General features: G+C 35.6%; 2 protein-coding genes across 2 annotated transcripts; both read left to right on the top strand.

Moving 5' to 3' along the window:
* The first annotated feature begins 2,704 nt into the window (after positions 1-2,704).
* Positions 2,705-6,235, top strand: LOC118802920 (RLA class II histocompatibility antigen, DP alpha-1 chain-like). Its single transcript, XM_036563349.1, has 4 exons — positions 2,705-2,800; positions 4,273-4,527; positions 4,865-5,146; positions 5,340-6,235. The coding sequence occupies exons 1-4, from the start codon at positions 2,713-2,715 to the stop codon at positions 5,459-5,461; spliced, it is 747 nt and encodes a 248-aa protein (XP_036419242.1). The 5' UTR covers positions 2,705-2,712; the 3' UTR covers positions 5,462-6,235.
* A 1,863-nt stretch (positions 6,236-8,098) lies between these two features.
* Positions 8,099-22,675, top strand: LOC118802922 (H-2 class II histocompatibility antigen, E-S beta chain-like). The gene is made up of 6 exons (XM_036563350.1): positions 8,099-8,173; positions 14,060-14,329; positions 20,661-20,942; positions 21,650-21,763; positions 21,856-21,884; positions 22,017-22,675. The coding sequence occupies exons 1-5, from the start codon at positions 8,122-8,124 to the stop codon at positions 21,876-21,878; spliced, it is 741 nt and encodes a 246-aa protein (XP_036419243.1). The 5' UTR covers positions 8,099-8,121; the 3' UTR covers positions 21,879-21,884; positions 22,017-22,675.
* The last annotated feature ends 775 nt before the right edge of the window (positions 22,676-23,450 follow it).

Here is a 23,450-nt window from a genome sequence, read left to right on the forward strand (position 1 = left end):
GACTGTGTATTACTATCAAAATATGAGGAATTCTGAGAACGAGCACACATTTGTGAATAGTCGAAAGAAACAGCAAATCTGCCTATTAGAGAAATCTGTCTGTTGATTTATCTTCCCATGTGAGCGGGTATTTTCAAAGGCTGGAAAAATTGTAAATAAAAAAGTGTACATATGTAAAAAAATGGAAATTAAAAAAAAAAACATGGAGAAAATCTTATTTCTGAACAAATACTGAATAATACACGTTCTTGTCCACAATCACACCACCCACCATTAAATAAAACTGCAAAAGCACTCTCACTGCCCTGTCCACAACTGCTACTTTCACATCCATGAGCACAAAATTCTGTCATGTTAAATAAATCATACATCAAGCCCACTTGAGCCTTGCCTATGGAAAAGTAGGCAATGGACTAGGGCTGTGATAACCTACTTATATTTATCAAAAGCCCTGCTCGGGAGTTTGTCAAAAAAATTTAGAACTTTAAAACTAAATATATAACTTAATATATCTACAGTATATAGTTATAAACAGAATAATTATATAACAATACATGCCAACCAGCAACAGTGTGAATGTAATAATAATTATTACTATTCCATCAGAATAGTTTTTTCCAATATGCCTTATCAAGATGTGTTCTGGGTGTATTCAGCCATCAGTACTTTTTCTAAGCGTTCTGCTCAACCCTGGATATTTGTACCCAACACAATAATAAGATTTTGAAGACATGCACAACAAACAATTTAGTTTTATCAGTTGTTTTTATTGAAACAACAAACATCATGTCTTTAATGCCCTGGAACAGAGTTTTTAAATCTGTGAAAAAAAAGATACATGAAGCACTTTGTGGTTTTGGCCGCCAGATGCCACTAATGTGCACTGTGTCATGAAGCTTCAAGTACTGAACCTTTTTACAATACAGTTAGGAGGACAGCTTCAGTGCTTCAGAAAGCTTCAGTTTGCCATCACTAAAAAGAAACATGGGCAAAATACCTAAAACAAAAGCATACCACCCAACACAAGAGATTGAAACACAAATGATCAGTCCTTTATCTCTTCACCCATCTTGAAAGCTTTATTTTAAGGCTGAAGCTCCTTTCCAAAGTTACACAAGCTGGGCCTCTGATTGGTTAGATGTCCTCCTCACATGACTGACGGCAGAGCAGGTACACCTGCCAAGGGAGACCAGGAGAGAGAGAAAGACACACATAAACAAAAAAGTCTAAAACATGTGCTTACACGTAACAATTCTTCTTCCCCAAGAAATGTATCAAAATATTCTCAATAAAGGCTTCTGTTTATGTTTGAAACTTGTTTTCACCAACATTATGCTATTTTTCTAAACACTTTTGGGGGGGATCTGGGGTGGGTTTTTTTTTGGTATCTTTTCCAATTTTTTCCCCCAATTTGGTAATATACAATTCTACTCATTAGTTAGGACTCCCCCAGTCACAATACCAAAAAGAACTAGAAGGGTAAAAGCTAACGCAGGCTACCTCCGAGACCTGTGAAGCACCATCACATCTTTTCGAAGACAACGTCATTGGACAGCTGAACGCCCACCCAGAGAGCAAGGCCAGTTGTGCTGTCTTGGACTCCCGGCCACGGATGGCTATAGCATCACCAGGGATTGAACTTGAGATCTCCTGATGATATGGCCAACACTTAGACAGTTGCACCACTCAGGAGCCTGGGGTGTTGTTTTAATTAAATGTGTTCAATGCTTTAGTGAACTTCTAATTCTGCCTTCATTAACCAACTGCTCTTAAGAAGAAATGCTAAGAACAGAATCTACACACAATCAAGAGCACAAAGGTGAGAACAGTTCTGCGCTTTAAGAACACGTCATGAATCTGACGCAGACTTTTTCTTAAGACCTTTCTCAAGATCACATTTAAGAAAAAACTTAGAAAGATATTGGTGAATGAAGGCCTTTAAGGTTGCAGTACAAAATTACTTTTTTCTTATTTCAACTCAAGTAAAAAACTTTGACTTTATATTTTGTCCACTTTAATGTGAATATTAGGATATTATGAACAGCCATGAACAAAAATAGCAAATACAAGAATAGATATTGTTCACCTGACGTACACTTTGTCCCTGTTAATGAAAGGTGGTCTTAAACCTTGTGTTTCTTATAGACATCAGGCTAACATTCACAGTCCACTTACAAATTCTCTAGTGGGCTTATTGGGACTTTAAATAGCTTATGGAGGTTGTACGTTGAAAACAAAATAATAAAGTTGTGCATTTATATTTTCAAAAATGTACTTTTTTTCTTGAAATAGAATTACCATAGTTGTATGGTTTAGTCTTCGTAGGGTAACCTTTAAACACACCTTAATTATTATTATTATTATTATTATTATTATTATTATTATTATTATTATATACCTAATATTAAAAACAAAACACACACACAACTGATAGTTTAAATAAAGTGTTAATATGATGCTGAATGCAACATATCACTTGCTTTTGTGCTCAAGAATCGTAATGAGAGAACAAGTTGAACATAAATGTGTTGTGAGTCACACTGTAGAGCTGGTGCTTCTGCTGAAGTGTTTAAGGACCAGAGAATCTGAAAGCTAAACCTCCCCAGATACTGCAGTGTCAGAGTGAAAGTAATGATTCTATTGGCTGATTTACTGAGTGGTCTCAGTTAGAGAGAGAGGAACAGAGAGACTGTAGTCAGTCAGCTCTCACTCATGTATGAGTTTGTTTCCTCTACGCTGATCAAGATGAAGCTGTGTTTGATTCTCGTCTGTGCAGCTCTTCAATACACAGAGGCTAAAAGTGAGTAAATGTGAATATATTACTATTTAGTAACCGTAGTGCCAAACTGTTGTCATTGTTTTAATAGTATAATTTTGTACAAACAGGAGCTGGTAGATTTGTGTGATGGTTTTGTTGAGAGTGCTCAGTGGTTAATTTGGGTGCTACTAAAAGAAAACAAAACTTATATTCATACTTTACAATCAGAGACACTACAAACATTTACACATACACACATTGCAAAGACATCAGCCTGCAAGAACAAGTCAAAGTGCAGAAGACAACACTGACTCAAGCATTCACATTAAATGGTTCATGGGATATGGGGTATTGTGGCTAATGTGAAAACATCAATGTGTGCAAAACATTCAGTGGTGTATAATCTACCATCTCTGTCCAAAAAAATAAAATAAAATAAACAAGTATTTCCATTTTTGTTTTTTCTATATCATTTGAACACAGCAGCTGACCTTTACATTATTTACATTACAAAATGACTTGAAATAATGTTTTTGCCTTTTCCTGTAAAGCTACCATTTTGGAGAAACTTGTTTTTCTTTGGACAGCGATGATATGGGTTATAACTGGTGTTAAAAAATACAATAAACAATTCTGTGGAAAAGTCAGAGCTTTTCATTCATTTCATTTTCCGTAAAAAATGATAAGTAAGTAGAAGTGCTTTATCTTTCAGTAGATATTTCTGAGGAGATTAGATATACAATAGTCTAGTTGCAAAAGGAAGGAGAAAGTCAAAGGAAAACAAGTGAAAAAAAGGAGTGTGCAAAAACCTGAGTTTGTAACCTGTAAAGAGAGGACACTAAATACTGAAACATCTGATCATCTGATATTATGTTTAGATGTTGAGGTAATTTGTTACGTTAAACATGTTTTATGTTTTTTTTTTCCTTGAAACTGAAAAATTAACTGCTTATACTTATTGCCCATTTCCATTTGAAATTAAATAACTGAAGTGGGATTTTTGCACAGTTCTGCATAACACAATATTTTACTGTAAGTGGATGCTGATTGTTTGAGATGTGACATTTTTATCTAAGATGAAGGTCTGGGGCCTGTAGTCCAGGAGAGTCAGAGAAGCCACACACACACGCATACACACACACACACACACACACACACACACACACACACACACACACAGCACTGATTGTCTTCAAAAGTACACACATTTTAGCCATCTGTTTATAACACATTTATATGTAGATTTACATAAAACACCTGCATACCTGCATTTGTTTTTATTTTTTTTTTGCTTCATGAGAATGACAGTATAAAAGTGACTGAAAGATGAAAGTTTATTCTTTCAATTGTTCATTGTTTGCAGTAGCAGTGTGAAACTAAACAGTTAAAAAGAGTTCATGGTGCTGAAAATAGAGGAGATTAACAGGTAGAAATAGCCTTGTTTTGCCTGTCCTTGAAAGGCTTATTTAATAAAACAGTGTGTGTGTGAATGTGTCCTTTTATTTTTTCCTCAGTTCAGCACACGGACATTGCAGTAGATCTGTGCTCTGATACAGATGAAGATAAAGAGAAAATATTTGGGCTGGATGGAGAAGAAATGTGGCACGCTGACTTCAGTCAGGGGAAAGGAGTGATGACCCTGCCAGAGTTTGCAGATCCTTTCTCCTATGAAGAAGGAGCCTATGAGGGGGCTGTTACTAATCAGGAAATTTGCAAAAAAAACTTAGGCATTGCTGCAAAAAGTTACAATTACCCTGCAGAACCAAAGGGTAAGATATTGACATCACTGCAACACACATTTCTTCACAAGTAAATGAGACAGAGAAGAGAGATCATGTAAAAAAATAAATAAATAAAACATATGTACTGAGACAGTTCTGGGGAAACGTTCATATGCATGCTGCAGTATAGTAACTGTTTGAAGACTCATACAGTTTTATCAAACTTAATTCCGGCCAAATGAATTACACTGCAAAATAAAGTGATGTAAATTTGTACTGTAATATCTGGATGTGATGATTATGTATGTGTTTGTATTTCTGTTCTATACCATTTGAAATCTAAATGTTGAATAATAATATAAAAATAGAAATATTTTGTTCACAGATGCCCCCCAAAGCTCAGTCTACTCCAAGCACAAAGTACAGCTGGGCTCTAAAAACACCCTCATCTGTCACATCACTGGATTCTACCCTCCTCATGCCAGAGTGTCGTGGACTAAGAGCAATGTAAAAGTAACAAATGGAGTTAGTTTTAGCAGATATTATCCAACCAGTGATGGAACCTTCAACCTGGTCTCCACCTTGAGCTTCACTCCAGAGGAGGGTGACATCTACACTTGCACTGTGGAGCACACAGCCCTGGACAGACCACTGACCAAAACATGGGGTGAGATTTATACCTGCTGATGGACCTGATTCTCTAAAGTTCACGTTCAGACAACAACATGAAAGGAAAGATTAACTATGCGTATAAGTTATAAAAAGAAAACAGTTTTAAAACTGACTAACAAACTAACAAATCCTATTAATTACCATTATATTTTTCTCAGCAAATAATCTATATGAATTGTGTTGTACAGATGTGCAGGTGGCTCTGCCCAGTGTGGGTCCGTCTGTGTTCTGTGGAGTGGGTCTGGCTGCAGGACTGCTGGGAGTCGCTGCTGGAACTTTCTTCCTCGTCAAAGGAAACAACTGTAACTGAGAGTCTGACCACCTGCAGATCATTTGTGATTTTTGTTCTTTTACTTTGCATTTTGTAATTTTTTCGTTAATGTAATTTTTGGTTTAAATGTTGCATTGTGTGTCTTCAAGCCTTTGCAAGTCCACTGAAACTAAATTACTGTTATATTCTTACATATTGTGATGTTCTACTCAAAAAATGCTATGCTCTTATATTGTGATGACCTAAAATTATTTAGTTAACTAATGTAGAGTGTAATTTAGTAAACCATCTGCACAGTTTTATAATAATCTATTTGCTTCAAACCAGTTTTTCTATAAGCTGATTATTGGAATGAAACCTGCAGGTAATTACAGTGTAAAGCAAACCAAATTTCTATTTCAAATATTAATAATTAGAGATTAGTGTAAGATAAAAATAAAATGTAATTAGACAGTTGTTTCAAATCAAGACTAAAGGCCATCTTTATTTTCATTGTACGTAATTTTGTTATTGGGTAATAAGTAAAATATCATGGTGTGCTTGCAGCTAAAAATGTGAGAACTGGGAAACAAGATTTGATATCAGATTTCACTTCTCATTTTCAGTAATTTGGACATTACACATTATGGAGTCTTACTTGAACACTGATTAATGATCAGGCCATCATAAGTGGAGTGTAATTCAAGGAAGGGACATCTTGATCATGTAAAAAGTGAAGAATTGTGAGAAATACATGAAACTACATAAAACATATGAGTATATAAAAGAATATAAATGGAGATCCTGCTTTATTAAAACACAGAAAGCCTTACAGCTATTTTCGGAGTGTTTTTGGTGCCCTCAGCTTTTGCCTTCTAATGCATATCACTGAAAATGAACAAGTCACCTCTGAGCTGTTTTAGGTTACCTTATGACACTGTCTACTTCTAGATTTGAAATTTACAACTTCAAAATGAATGCTTCAATTTTTAAAGTAGAAGCTCCTCAATAATAATAATAATAATAATAATAAAAATAATAATAATAATAAGCACTGCTGTGTCTGATCCACTCAACCAGCACAACACACACTAACACACCACCACCACATCCGTGTCACTGCAGTGCTGAGAATGACACACCACCCAAATAGTACCTGTTCTGTGGGGGTCCCGTGGGCGTCCTGACCACTGAAGAACAGGATAACAAGGTATACAGAGAAACAGATGGACTACAGTCTGTAATTGCATAACTACAAAGTGCTCCTATGCCTACAGGGGAGCTGATAAAATAGACAAAGAGTGTATAAACAAGGAGGCATTCCTAATAAAGTGCTCAGCGAGTGTATGTCACACACATAACTGAACTTCCAAGTTGTACCCTGAAAGCTGTAGAAACAATACAGTTGATGGGAGAAACAGCAATGCTACTGTGGAAGATAATGAGGGGAAGCTAACAAGTATATATATATATGTATATATATCACCATTGTTTACCTTCAAGGCTTTCTGTGTTCTGGCTCTGGCATACCTTTCTGATCTTATTTCGTTATATTGTCCCTTTCGTGCTCTCCAATCTTCTAATTCTGGACTCCTCACAGTTCTTTCAACTAGACTTTCTACGATGGGTGGCAGATCTTTCTGTGCTGCTGCCCCCAAACTCTGGAATACTTTACCTTCCACTCTTCGTAATTGCTCTTCTTTGTCTTCCTTCAAATCTCTGCTAAAAACCTTCCTTTTTTCTTCTCTTTAGTCTTCTAGATGATACTATGTAAAGTGTCCTTGGCTTTGTGAAAGGCGCTATATAAATTGAACTTATTATTATTATTATTATTAGTCACAAGTCAGTTTGTGAAATTTCTTCCCTGTTAGATCTGCCCTGGTCAATGGTAAGGGCTGTTATTGTGAAATGAAAGCATCTAGGCACAACAACAGCTCAGCCACAAAGCGGTAGACCACGCAAACTCACAGAGTGGGGCCGAAGAGTGCTGAAGTGTGTAAAAATCACCCATCTTCTGTTGCTTCACTCACTACAGAGCTCCAAACTGCCCTTGGAAGCAACATCAGCACAAGAATCATGCATCAGGAGCTTCATGAAATGAGTCTCCATGGCTGAGCAGCTGTACACAAGTCTAAGATCACTATGCGCAAACTTCTAACATTATATAGTTACTATTTAAGACTACAACAAAAGAGGCATTTGCATAGTAGAGCACTCTTGCATGAGATTATCATTCAGTCACAGTGAAATGAAATAACAGCTGCATAAATTCGCATCACACTCAACATTACAACATCACATCACACACATTAGATACTACATAATGATATTGACCCTGTCCTCAGGGCTTCCTAGACAGTTCACATTTTAGCTCCATCCTTATGCATTGTGAGTAAGGTAGAGTAAAAACTTGTCTCTGTAGGCCTGAGGACCAGTTTAAAGATCACTGGGCTACACCATAACTACACATATGTAAAGTTTTGAAATGAAAGCTGACAAATTAAAAATGTATTGAACCTTGGTATATAATTTTATTAGATTCAAACAGTGCAATAGTATTAGTAAACCCTTAGTCTGAAATGTGTTTTTGCTGCTGCCTAGTAACCTGTGATGAAGTGGTTTAACAGATTCTGATTGGTCAGTGAGCTGAAGAGTCTGTATGAACTGGAAGTCACTCGTTTACACTCTCTCAGTTGTTGCTGGATGTAGAGCGAGACAAAATGATCCTGATTCTGCAGCTGCTGCTCGCACTGACTGTACTTTCAAGTGCAGGTATGTTTACAATTTACAATTATTTTAAGAATTCTATTTAAATGAAACATATATCTTATATTGTATATTGATATATATACTACACAAAGTCTTAGGCTACCTAAGAAAAACCTTTAAAACCTTTTATCTGGACAATAAAATAAATGTTTTTGATTTCATAATTATAAAATACATTTAGATTTTAATACTAATAAACATGAATACAGTAACAAGATTTCTTTTTCATTATTTCTGCCATATTTGTAGTTATTGCTGTGTTGTGAGTTCAAAGCAAGTAAATTCAATGCATAATGTTTTCAGTGCAGGTTCAGTGCCTCTCATCCTTCATGCAGCTCTAGATATTCTTTTTTTCCAATTATTCCAGAAAGTAAAGTATTGATTAATGAATTATTGACACAAAGTACCGATTAAACTGATATAACTTCATGAAATGTTGATTGAACTGATTAAACATAATGAAGGGTTGATTAAACCGATTTCAATTGAAAGTACTGATCAAATTATTTCATTTAATGAATTATTGATAAAAATGATTTAACTTAATGAAGGGCTAGTTAAACTGGTTTAGCAGACTAACAGACATAATTTATGGTAGTAGTTTTCTGAGAGAAAGAAGTTAAGGTGTTTTTGAGGTTTATGTGATGTAAAATGTTACTACTAATTTATTTATTTTTCTTTGCATTGTTTCATTTAAAGTAAAACCATTTACAACTGCTTGTTACCACATCAAGTATTTTTTGGGTTAAACAGACAAACTAGCTTTTACAGTGTAGCCAGATAAAGAATGCTAAACCTAGTCTTGATGGAGTCTTGATAAAGCCAATTACTTTTGATTACCATCTAAAGCAGGGGTATTTAATAAAAATTCAATAAAGTCCAGTTAAAGAAAATTTCATCAAACAAAGGTCCAGAACATCTTAAAGTCTAACTTGCATCATGACTCAGTGCCATATACTGTTTCCTGAAGTAGCCCAGTAGGTATATCAGCATCTTATACAGTCAACAACACAATGTCAAATCAAATAAAGTACAATTCAGTCATATTTCAACAACATTTATAGTCAGTTTTCTCTTTTTAGAGAACGACATGTAAAATGATCTGGCTCACTTTCTTTACCAACTGTTGTTTCTCGCCTCGTCCCTCCCCTGTGTGGCGTCACTCACTCGAGTCTCAGTGCTCATTGTAATGGACAGATCTGATTGGCTGAGTAGCTTCTCATGATGTTCACAACGCATGCGATTGGTCTGTCAGTCTCCCGGGCTGCTAAAGCTACCATAAAGGCTAGAAAAGTTACGCTGATTAAAACAGGACCACCCCGTCGAAATTAAATAATTCTCCATAGTTTATTGGTTATAGGTCCAGGTCTGCATAGGACAGTGTCTGGGTCCAGACTTGGACCGCAAGCATCTAGAGGTGTTGTCAATTCATTTTGTTCAATCAGTTTAATCAATCCTTCATCACTTTGTTGTTGTTTTAATCAGTTTTCTCTCATTTATATTATTTAACAAAAGCATGCAAGTCAGTGAAACTGAATTAGTAAAGATAGCTTGTTTCAATGATATTAAGCCAGTTATCAGATTTACTTCACAAGTGTTTGATCAGTATAATTCTGTTGAGTAAAACCCAACATCTTTCCCAGTGGCTCCTGGCACTGTCTACTTGCATATTGTTTTACTCACCATCTTTGTGTTGTTTTTCCTCTTACATTGCCTACTGTCACGCGTGTGCATCTTTCTTATACTCCATGGTTAGCCACCACATTGCTTTTGGCCTTAAGTTACCATGTAACTACTGCTGAGCAGAATTCTATAATAGCTCATAAAAATAAATTAAATTTAACTTAAACCTGTTGAATTTATGTTCTTTTGCTACTTAAAAAAGAAGAACATACAGTTGCAAGAAAAATGATTGAACCCTTTGGAATTAGCTACATTTATGTATAAAGTTGTCTTAACATATGGTCAGGTCTTCATGTAAGTTACAATAAAGAACAAACAAATCTGTTTAATAACACAAAAATAATGTATTGTTCTTGTCCATATTAAATACATCATTCAAACTTTCACAGTGTTGGCTGGAAAAAGTATGTGAACCCCTAGGCTTATGCGTTCAACAAAAGCTAACTGGAGTCAGGAGTTAGCAAACCTGGAGTCCAGTCAAAGAAATGAGATTGGGGGTGTGGCTTAGAGCTACTTTGAGCAAACCACTCAAACATTTTGTGTTTGCTGTTCAAATCTGAAGCATCTGATGATGTGAACCATGCCTCGCAAAAATGAGATCTCAGAAGACCTCTGATCATTAATAGTTGATTTGCATAAAGCTAGAAAGGGTTACATAGTAATCTCAAAGATTTATGGTATTCATCAGTTTACACTTAGACCAACTCTCCATAAATGGAAATGATTCAGTACTGTGTCTACTCTCCCATCCAAAATCACTCCAGAAAAAAAAAAACAAAGCAGAATGATTAATGAGGCAAAAAAGAACCTAGAGTAACAGCTAGGTTTGAAGAAATCATTAAAACTGGCTAACATCTCTGTTCATAAGTCTACCATATGACAAACATTGATCAGGCAGAATAACATGGATGAAGCCACTGTTCGCCAAAATCACTTGCACATCAAATAATTTGCCAAAGAGAAAAATGTGAAACTGATGAAAATGTGGGCTGATGAAAGTAAAGTTCAGTTGTTCAGGGAAAACACACAGCACTACATATGGTGTAAAAAGATCAGTGCATACCAACATGAAAGCATCATCCCAACACTGAAGTATGGTGGAGGGAGCATATTGATTTGGGGCTGCTTTGCTGCCTCTGGGCCTGAACTGATTGCCATCATTAAAATTAATTCCCAAGTTTATCAAAGTATCCTACAGGATCATGTCAGGGTGGGTATTCACTGGATGAAGCTGGGTGATGCAGCAGGACAATGAGGTAAATCTATTATGCCTTTTGCAGTGGCCCAGTCAGAGCCCACAGCTTAACCTAATAGAGATGCTGTGGAGTGACCTCAGGAGAGCCATTCACACCAGACATCCAAAGAATATGGATGAGCTTAAGCAGTTCTGTAAGGACGACTGGTCCAGTATTCCTCTTGATCATTTTGCATGTCTGATCTGCAGCTACTGGAAGTATTTTCTTGAGGTCATTGCTGCCAAAAGAGGTTCAAACAGTTATTAAATCTAAGGGTTCACTTACTTTTTCCACCAGCACGGTGAATGTTTAATTGATGTGTGCCATAAAGACATAAACGATTATCATTGTTTATGTGTTATTAGTGTTAGCACATCCTGTTTGTCTAAACTGGTGACTTAGATGAAGAACAGATCACATTTTGTAACCAGTTAATGCAGAAAACAGATTCCAAAATGTTTATATAATTTCTCTTACTACTGTAACCATGAATGTTGCGATAATAATAATAATAATAATAATCTTTATTTATAGAGCACCACTCATACACAGAGCAGCTCAAAGTGCTTTATAATTTAACAGTAAAGTTAAGTAATAAAAGCAAAAACCCACAAAAGCAGAGAAATGAATAAAATAAAAAATAGTATTTCAAAGAAGAAGTAAATTAAAAGATATGTTTGTAAATGTTTTTCATTCATATTTTTTAAAATGTGTATTGAACTTGACTGTCTTATTGTAAAAGGTAATGAATACCACAGTTTAGAAGCATAAAATCAGAAAGAGGCCTCTCCACTGTTTCTGTATATTACACAGGATAATACATAAAGATGCTCAGTCCAGTTAATTAGAACTCACTTCTGTGTGATTTATGTGAAATTACTGAATACAGTATTACTTACTTCAGCATCTTAAAAGCTGCTTAACACAGTTACATTGAATGACCTGACATTACATTTTTAAGTAAATTCAACATTTTAATTTTTTTGAGAGCATGTTCTTCTAATCAGCTCACAGCAACAGCAATATACCATTACTGAAAACACAACATTCTGATTACTTTCTACTAGAGCTGTAGTCAAGACCACCCTTGTCCAAGACCATGACTAGTGGAGATCAAGTCAAGACCGAGTTTAAATGGGGCAGAGTCCAAGACAAGACTGGGTCCAAATGGGAGTGAGAATGATTAAGATCAAAACCCAAAAAATTGGCTCCTCTTCAAGACCAAGCCGTAATTACTCTTTACCTCCTTCCAGTACAAGTTGGAAAACATAAAAGAATGATTTATTTTCTTTCCACAAAACAAAACTGTGTAACTCCATCAAATTCAAGTGACAGAAAATATCCTCTTCTGTTTACAAAGACAACTGTGTTAAGAATTAAACGTTTCTTGGCATTCAATGCCTTATCATGAAATATCGTAGAAATTCAGTTATAAACAGAATCTATTCCTGTGTTAATGGCTTCATTTAGTCAATGTATTAATTTGGCTGTTTTAAGTAATTATTGTTTTGGCCTCAAAATTATATCAAGATATCTGATTCTTTTCTGACCTTAATGTAAGTCAAACTAAAGCCTTTAAATGAGCAAAACAAAATGTTCCAATCAATAATGAACCCTTCCTGCCTGTCAACTTGCCTGGATCATCTGCCTCTAGTTTTAAACAGAGCTCAGTGCAATATAGTTTATATAGAAAACTGTGTGCAGCTCTTTATTGCCAGGTTCAGTGCCATCCAATCCAATTTTGGAAACATGCTTCTCAAACTTTAATTCAGCCTTACCACACAACATACCTAACCAATTTAACTCTGATTAGCAATATTAAAGTACAAACACTGTTAGCTAGCAAAGTGCAAATATATGCATTTGAGTGCATTAAGCTACAGTCAGTTAGCAAAACATTGGTTTACATCATAGTTATGCAAGGCTGTTAAATTCAGTAAGACCTCATTTACTTGGAACACACCTCTTGTACAAACAAATGTTTCAGTTAGCTTCCTAAGTCATGGCATCTGTATGTTATCTGGCTACACAAACTCCAGTAGACACCTCTGTGACAGAATGCTTTAAATTACTTCTGAATTAATGGGATAAATAACAGCACATAGGCTACTTATTGAGGTATAACGAAACTTTAAGAAATGTATTCACGGAGTTAAAAATCGCGAAATAGCAGGAATTAACCAAGCAATAGTTACACAACCGTGAAACTCAGCAGAACGAGATGAGGGGGTTGTGCATTTAAATGTGCGTAAAAAAAAAAAAACTTGGGAGGTGGGGCACGAGAACGTGCACCTGTTTAGGGGTTATTTCTTAACACGGTTAATCACATCGAATAGTTAAAATGTTTGGAAGATTATATGAAACTATTTAGGTTACTTTTCCACAATACAGAGCACTGGAGCTCAGCTGTGTTTGATGTCGAGATCAACTAAAGCTGTTGTATTTCAGTTCAGTCTGGTCCAGTTTAACCCCACATCAGCGCGCACTGGTGACTGTTAAAATAAAAATATCCACTTTTTTTTGGTATTTGGACTCAAGAAAATACATTTGTCGAAACTGATGGCCAAGACCGAGACAAGTTTGAGTACAAATATCGAGGCCAAGACAAGTCTCAGATAATAAAAAAGTCTCTAGCCTGGACTTGAGTACTACAGCCCTACATTCTACTGTATTCATGTTTATTCATATTTATTCTACTTTTATGTAATGTTTTATATTATGCGAAACACTACAAAACACTAATGAACGTTTGGGATGTATATTATTAATATCTAATTATTTAGGGTTAAGTAAATTTCAAAATTTGACACTAAAGCTGTTTAGACCTTACCTTCTCTGGGTTATGAAGTAAGAAAAGAAAAATCAACTAAACACTGAGTGATTTCTGAATTAAACAGCGTATTCATATTTATTTGCTTGTCTTACACAGACATTTTTGTTATCGTGACTGTTTATTTATTTTCATTGACAGATGGATATTATTTTTACGACACAAATGAGTGCATCTCCAGTTCATCAGATCTGTCTGATGTGGAATACATTTATACCCAGCATTTCAATAAGCTTGCAGATATTCAGTTTAACAGCACTGTGGGGAAGTTTGTAGGGTTCACTGAGGTCGGAGTGAAGCAAGCAGAGATCTGGAACAGCGGACCTGAACTACAGACGAGGAGAGGCGAGCTGGAGAGATACTGCAAATACAACCTACCAATATTCTTCTCTACTATTCTGAATAAAGCAGGTAAGTGACACACAGACACACTGATAAAAGAAAACATGAGAGCTTTAACAGCAGCAGAGAGCTGAGCCGGAGAGACACTACAGAAATAACCTGGAAAATGATTCCTCCTGTGTTTTTAAAAAGGCAGGTGAGCATGAAGTAGAGATGGAGATGAGTCACAGTCCAGTCCCTGAATTACTGAAATACAACATCACTGATTTACAGACTCAATAAAGAAATAATGAATGACAAACTCATTCACAGTGTTTTAATGCTATTCATGCTAATCATAATTTTAATGTTTGAAAATAGTAAGTTATAGGTTTTTGTAAATATGATGTTTGAGGTTGTTTGAAGTCTGAAAGCGCACCTGTGTCTTAACCTAAACCTAATTATAGTGGCATTCAAATATTACACTGTTTATACAACTGTTTATACTGTTGATTTATATCACATATATGATTTATATAAGCTCCTCTATGAATTTTGTATTAATTTGTCATTTACATTTTTACAATGTATAATTCATCTCTAGTTGAATAATTTCTATAACATCATTTCTAGTCTTTGTATTTCTCATGAAAATGAACCAAAATTAGAAATATTATATTTTAAAATGAAATTGAGCCCTCTAACAATTTATGTCCTAATGATTCCACTTCACTTTAATAAACTATGACAAAAGACAAATGGCAGTAAAATAGAAGCATCTGAAATGGCATTTTTTCTAAATTAAATAGTTATTGTTATTATATTAATTACATAAATAGATTAACTGAAATCATTAAAATAATATATTGAATAGCATTCTTTTTCTTTCTTCTTCTTCTTCGTCTTCTTCTTCTTCTTATTTTTATTATTACTATTACTAGTACTATTATTAAAGCAACAATTATAGCACTTCATTTATAACATTATATTTAAGTTCCTTAATGTTTTAACATTTAATTGGTAAGTTTTAATGATTATTATCAAAAAACATGAGGTGTGTACGGAACTCTGCTTTACAGAGCTCACACATAATTTTTTCTCCAGCAAGACATCTGAAACCCAAAAGTTCACATTTTCACTTAAAAAGAAAGAAAGAAGGAAAGAAATCAATCACAAATGTACTGCTCTCTACACTATAGCTCTCTCTCAAGTATTGTACCACTTAATATAAATACATGGATCTATGATATAGAATGATAACAAATACTGAATGACAAAAAATGGGAAAAATCAAACCAGTGCTGCCTTCAAGATGAAATTTCAGAATTAATTAGATCATAGCCATTCAGTATAGATGTCTAGATCACATTTGTTCTTCAGAAGAGAACAATGGGCACAGACTACCTTTTTGTGATAGAATGAGACATTTTTTGGAGAACAGACAGATTGTAGGAGCTATTTGAAGTGTGAATTAGGTCATTTTATTGATTGCTGTAGACAAAATGTTAAAGTTAATTAAAGCAGTAAATCATGAAAGGTTTTGTGTTAGCTGTGGCAGGAAACCTTCGGTTCACCTTGTGCCTAACAACACCTCAATAATTTAATTTATTATTAATGATAATAACAATAAACTGTTCTTGCACCAAGCAGAGATAATTTGTTAGCAGCAGGCTATGGTTACCAAACATTTTTAAGGTTATTTAATCACTTGGTACATAAAACATAATTAAATTGTTGAAAACATGGCCATTCTGTAAAACCATTCACAACAAATGTATAAAAAACAAATAAAAAAACATAAAATTAATAAATTGTATTTATTAGTATACATCATTGTGTATCACATTTACTTGCATGGAAATAATAATGTAATGTAATGTAATATATAATAATACATATCATTATACATTATAATATTCATATTGATAATGTTTCTGACGGGTTGGCTACAGAATTTCTGAACACTATGCAATCTTTTAATTTTGTTCAGCATGTGGTTGGCCCGACTCATACTCGAGGTCACACATTGTTCACTTTAGGTTTGTCTCCCTATTCTGTCTCTATGGTGGATTTATTTGTGTCAGATCATAAGTGTATTACTTTGAATATGCCCCTGTTTATGATTAAGGCTGGTTCCATTGTGTACATTGTGTACAGTCATGCTTTCTTAATGATAAATCAGTATCACTGTGTGTAGTGAACAGTTGTTTCTCTGTACTGATGTTAATGACCTTGCTTCAAGTTCATTATTTATACTTGAAGGAGTTGTGGTCTGTTTTTAAAAATAGAGTTAGGGATGCTAGAGCCAAATATTTTAATGATTTAATAACTGTTAATATGCATAACCCGAGCTTTTTGCTTTCTAGGAGAGACTCCCTAGTAAATGGAGTTGGCAAGAGCACACCCAGTTCTAAGATTGACGTTGAACAATTTTTAAAGTTTTTCCGGGAGAAGATCACAGATCTTAGCAATGATATTTTGTTTCCCTCTATATTGAAGTGATTCCTCAGTTTGCATCCCTCCTGGGGACATTCTCCCAGCTACATTTGTGAAGAAGGCTTTTGATTCTGTGGGAATTCACCTTCAATCAATTGTGAATTTATCACTTAGTTCAGGTTGTGTTCCAGATTGTTTTAAGCTGGCAATGGTGAAGCCTAGTCTCAAAAAAACCTAGTCTGGATTCTACAGATTGTCTAAATTATAGACCGATCTACAAGTCTCAAAAATTTTTGAGAAAGTGGCTGCAAAACAGCTGTTGGTTCTGCTGGAAGAAAATTGTATTTTTGAGGAGTTACAATCAGGTCTTAAACAGAAACATAGTATAGAGACAGCTCTTGTAAGAATTTAAATTGATATCTTAATGAATGCTGATGCTAGAGAGGTCTCTATTTTGGTATTATTGGATATCAGTGCAGCTTTTGACACTGTTGACCGTAATATTTTGATAAATAGGCTGCATCAGTGGGTTGGAATATCAGGGACTGCCTTAGACTGGCTTGTTTCATATTTATCCAATAGAAAATTTAGTGTATTTTTTTGGAGATAAGTTGTCGTCATTTGCTGATCTTTCATGTGGGGTCCCACAAGTGTCTATCCTTGGTCCTATTTTGTTTTCTTTATATTATGCTTTCCTTGGGAAATTTGATTCGCCATTTTAATATATCTTATCATTTTTGTGCTGACAATACACAGCTTTATCTCTCTGTATACAGGATTGATTTCAGTAGATTAGAAAGTCTTACTTAATGAATTCAAGTTATTAAGGATTGGATGGTTTGTAATTTCCTTAAGTTAAATAAGGGAAAAACAGAAATACTGGTTCTGGGCCCTCAGAATGTTGTCAGCAACTTAAAGAAGGAGCTTGGATTACTGGCCGCAAGGATAAATCCTTATCCTAGAAAAGTGGGTGTCATTTTGATTCAGAACTAAATTTCTCCATGCATGTAACAAAGCTGGTACAGTTTAAAAATCAAGCTAAAATCAGAAAAAATGCTTTGCATTTAGGATACAGAGAAAATTATTCACGCTTTTCTATAGTCATATCTTGATAACTGTAATACCTTATTTACATGTCAAGGAGCTATGACACGGTTGCAACTTGTCCAAAATGCAGCAGCGTGGATACTTACTAGGACTAAAAGAAGGGAGCATATTACACCCATTTTGCCATCATTGTATTGGCTGCCTGTTACTTTCAGGGTACAATTAAAAATTTTCATTTCAACAGTGCCTGGTGATGGGCCACAATAGATCTCTGAGCTATTAGTGCCATATTCTAACGTTAGGACACTGAGGTCCTCTAATCAAGGGCTTTTAGTGTCTCTAGAACAAAGCAAAAATGGAGGGAGACCTTTTCAGTATATGCTACTAAGCTCTGGAATATTCTGCCCTTAGACATTAGATTTGCTGAGTCTAAGGAGATGTTTAAAAAAAAAAGGCTTAAGACATATCTGTATGCCTTAGCCTTTGAAGTTGGACACAGCTAACGTTCTCTGTGTTGTTTGTGGGTAAGGCTGTACTGTCTTTAGTTTTATGTTATTTGTTTTATACTGTTTTATTATTGTATTTACTCTTACATGATTATTAAGGGGCTGACCTGTCCTCATATTACTGACTTTACAGAAACAATATTGGCGATGTCGGATGCACCTGCTCAACACGTGCAAAAGAACAATGACAATACACTGTGAAAGTTCACAGAGATGTTCGTGTTTAAAAAATAGACTATTTTATATGTTCACAAAGAGGGGAGGAGGCCAAAAAAAGACTTTGTACATATATGATGAGCCCTCAGATTAATCTATATAGGCAATCCCTGTTTTGGCTCCACCTTGTTGTGGGCAAAATACTGGTTCATCTGGTATACTGGTTGAAATCGAAGATGAGTTTTGTCACAATCATTATACCAATATGGCACAAATATGAAAAAATGTACCATTTTGTCAGTAGATTTTATGACAATTATTGATTGCCTTCTCTGGCTGTGCTTGCAGTGATGCCACTCTAAAATCAGTAAAAGCGTTCCCATGTAGCTTACACTCATAAATCCTCCACTGGCAGCTGCTTTGGCAAATGTCTGGATCTGTAGGAAGAGACAGCAACTTTAAGGGTTTCTGGAAGCTCCTTTCTAGTGCCACCTCACCTCAGTTGGCCTGTATGGTTAAGCTTATTTCTTATTTCAGAACCACTGGCCAAATGTGTTTGCACACTAGAGAACTCTCACACAAGGAGGCGGTGAGCACACCTGCCCGGAGTGGTGGGCAGCCCTATCCATGGTGCCCGGGGAGCAGTTGAGGGGCTTCAAGGGCTCAAGGGCACTTTAGTCATGTTCTGTTGGCACAGCCACATCAATTCAGATGTTAACATATCCCCTCCCTGTGTCTCTCTTTCCCATACCCTACTATGTGGCTGTTTCAAATGACTTTCAAAGCTTGTGTGTAATGATTTATTTTATTTAACTTTTTAAAACATAACCTTTTTGTGCAAAGACCTTAACGTTGCCAAAGTCACAATTTAGCTTAAAGAATGGCCAATAAATAGTGTAGAATCTTGAATATTTCTTCATTTTAATAAACTTTTTTTTTACTTTTTATTTCCGGGTTTAAATAAAAACATACTCAGATTTTCAATGTGGTCTCAGAGTTTTGGACCACACATACACTGCTTACATGTCTGTGTGGCCTTAGTTGGACCTATATTTCTGGCCTGAATAATGGTCCCAGTCCAACCCTGCCTCTACTCAATAGAACAGTTGTAGGAAGAACAGATTTTTATCACCCGCAAATCATGCAGGGTTCTTTAGGGAATCAAAAGTAGGCCTATTATGGCATTGCTCAAAGAATCCTTTGTGGCACTTTTTAAGAGTGTGATTAAAAACATGGTCCACATTTAAATGCACCATCTTATTAGAAAAAAAGCCTGGAAACTCCCCTTATTAATTTAACAATGAAGACAGGATGGTTGCCTCTGCTGACCTTTTCCAAACTCCACACTTGCAGTTTGTGGTTTTGGCAAAGTGCATACTTATGTAACATATAATTTTGAATTTTGCAAAAGTGCTTATTAAGACCACAAATCCTCTTAAAAATGCAAATGAACACATATGAGTAATATCTTTGTGGGATGGTTAGTCTTAGATTCATTGTATACAGATGGTTTTGCACATTTAAGAAATAGGACACACTGGAAAACACATAATGTGCACACAAATACTGTGGACTTTAGGACAAGAGATTGTGTATTTATGGGACGGCTAGTCACAAAAGGTCTTAGATAGTTAATTTGTTAGCAAAAGTAAGCAATCCAGATCAGAACATGCAGAAAAATCCAAATCCAGGTTCAAATCTCTTTTTAGATATTTTTATTTATTTTCAACAAACATAAAGAAGTTTTTTTTTTTTTTTCCATTTTCAGCATGACATAGTCGATGACATATTTTCCAATCATGATGTGTTGTGTCAAAGGTCCATACTGGTCCACCTTTAAATGGGGTGATAAACCATTTTCCAAATGAACCAACTGAAAACTTTGTTATACTCTTAATTTAACAAAGAAGGGAAGATTATTTTTTGCAAAATGTTCTGGTAAGTGCTGTCATTCAAATTCTCCTCTATAAACACCAGCCTATTCAGGTGCCCCAAATTCCACCCCACCATGCACCTATCTTGGATGCACTCCAATATTTATGGAGAGGAATTTAAATGCCAACCTGAATATGCTATCACCTGAATATGCTAGAGGAGATTATCAAAAGTTTAGAAACTTTTTCCAACAAGATGGTGCACTATCCTTGAACCTTAAACTTGTGTGTTCAGTGTGACTGAGAAAAACCTCAGATTGTTGCTGAGGTTAACAACATATCAAGAACATTTAGTTTCAATGCACTAATATGAATGCATGATTATGATGGCTTATTTTGTAGTGAAGCCGAGGGTCGAACTCACATCAGAACAGCAGGGCAGTGCTGGTCATCCATCCATGTTGATGTGCAGTGCGTATGACTTCTACCCCCCAGCCATTGATGTGTACTGGCTGAAAAATGGTAAAAAAGTGACCGGTGATGTGACCGCCACTGAGGAGATGGCTGATGGAGACTGGTACTACCAGATCCACTCCCACCTGGAGTACACGCCCGCATCTGGAGAGAAGATCTCCTGTGTGGTGGAGCACGTCAGCTCTAAGGAGCCCATCATCAATGACTGGGGTGAGAATAAAGAGTCAGATTATTACAGACCTTTAAAACCTATTTGCACTGAGCCGCTTCATACTTCTTGTGTAATCAGATAGCAATATATCACAAATGTTTTTTGGTAGCATTTACACTTGATGATTTCAAGATTAAATCTGATCACTCAGACATTTCAGGAGCAGGTTAAAGACACATGGCAGATGTTTCACTATTCCTTCTAGCTTTTATTAAATGCTTCATTGCACAGAACAAAATATCAGCCATGAGGTTATTCCAGGAGATTCCAGAAGAGAATTCTCTTGATTTTCATGTAACATGGAAAGAGCAACAGTAATGCAACTCAATTTTATCTCTGTAACATAGATGTACATGGGAAAGTGTAAACACACACACATTTTCTAAACCGCTTATCCTTCTGGGTCGCTGGGGGAGAGTGGTGCTGGAGCCTATCCTAGCGGTCATTGGGAGGAAGGAGGGATAAACCTTGGACAGGTGGCAAGTGTAAATTGAATGTTGAACAATCATGTCTGGAAATCATATAGAAATATATATAAGATGAAATGACTATGCAATTAAATGTCAATTATGAGTAAGCAAGATTCAAAATCAAATTACCATAAAGCTATGAAACTAGTTCCATGTTCCTGACGATAATAAAATGTTTTAATTTCCTCAAAGCTTCTTAACATTAAAATCAATATTAAATATTTGTGTTTACACAGATGGTTCTCTTCCTGAGTCTGAGAAGAACAAGATTGCCATTGGAGCTTCAGGGCTGGTGTTGGGGATCATCCTGTCAGCTGCTGGATTCATCTACTACAAGAAGAAATCCTCAGGTCAGTTCAGATAAGAGTGACTAGTAATGAGTTATCTGGAGTACTGATGTATTAATCTGATTTACCATAACAATTATTCATGTGTTTTACAGGGCGGATCCTGGTGCCGAGTTAAATGCTGGTAAACTTAATGATATGTTTGTCCTTTTGTTTGAAATTTATGAGCTGATTTTCTACTTATACTTGAGTAAAGCTCACTTCTGTTAAAAAAGTGAAGTATTCAGCTCTTACACATATATCTGAATTCTTACAGGTTCCCATGTTAATGTTGAGGACTCATCTTTAATCTCAGGTGCAGAAGCAGAGGAGTCTCAAACAAATTTTATCATCTGCATTCTTTTCATAGAATACAATTTAAACAGATGTTTTAATTCTGAGAGTCTTTACCAAAAACAAATGTCTTTTTCTGCACATGCAGGCATAAACTTGATCATTTTCTTTTATGAGTTTTTATGTATGATTAATGTTGAGGGGCAAGAAGCTTATAAAAATATTCTGTATTGCATTTATGTGAGGTAATTTATTGTTTTTGAGGCTGATTATATGATATCACATAGGCCTACCACAGACTTCGTAATAAGACCATTTGTAGATCACACCTATTTAAAACTTAATGATTTGATATGAATGAAGATTTACAAGAACTACATTTCCTGTTGGCATGGACAAATCTGGCTTTGTCTAACTAAAGGGCTCTAATTATTGAAATTGTGCATACCTTTCTTTCCTTAATTAGTCTACTGCTTATCACTGTCATTGCATTTTAACAAACTAGCATCAAAGACACAAACTTCTATTACCAGACAAATATCTGTTATCACCAGTAGCTAAATGTGTAATATTGTAAAGTTGAATTGGCTCTTGATTTTGTATGTATTTGATTGCTCTTAATAAACATTTCTTAACAATACATTTTCCAATATTTTCTCAACAATATTTTTCAGATTTGACCTATTTCCCAGCATTTCAATAAGGTGAAAAAATGACTGAAAATGATTCACTGTAATTGAGGTACAGTGTGTGCATATTCAGATGTACATGAACCTCTTAAACACTTAGTGGCCTGTATGTGGGCCCACACTTTAGTTTGTCACTGCCATAATGTTTCATGTTACATTACTACATAACCAAGGAGTATGCTTTGATCCTTCCTGGAGTTAATGTAACGGTATTCCTGTTCTGATATTCGCTGACTTGTAGAAGCTGTGGAAGTGGTTAAGTCACAGCAGGGACTTTTCTGAAGTGCCCTTTTTGTTGGTATTGTTTCATTTGATTCTGAAATATAAGTGAAAATGCCAGCCTAAACTGGTTTCTAATGCAGGCTAGTTGAGCTACATCTCGCATACTTTGTTAGCCCCCTTTTACCCTGTTGTTCAGTGGTCAGGACCCCCATGGACCCTCACAGAGCAGGTACAATTTGGGTGGTGGATCGTTCTCAGCACTGCAGTAACACTGATGTGGTGGTGGTGTGTTAGTGTGTGTTGCGCTGGTCTGAGTGGATCAGACACAGCAGTGCTGCTGGAGTTTTTAAACACCTCAGTGTCACTGCTGGACTGAGAATCGTCCACCAACCAAAAATATCCAGCCAACAGCGTCCTGTGGGCAGCGTCCTGTGACCACTGTAATTGTAGAACTACAAAGTGCACCTATATAGTAAGTGGAGCTGATTCAATGGACAATGAGCGTA

The sequence above is a fragment of the Colossoma macropomum genome, unplaced genomic scaffold (genome assembly GCF_904425465.1).
Source record: "Colossoma macropomum unplaced genomic scaffold, Colossoma_macropomum, whole genome shotgun sequence".
In the NCBI taxonomy this organism is placed as follows: domain Eukaryota; kingdom Metazoa; phylum Chordata; class Actinopteri; order Characiformes; family Serrasalmidae; genus Colossoma; species Colossoma macropomum.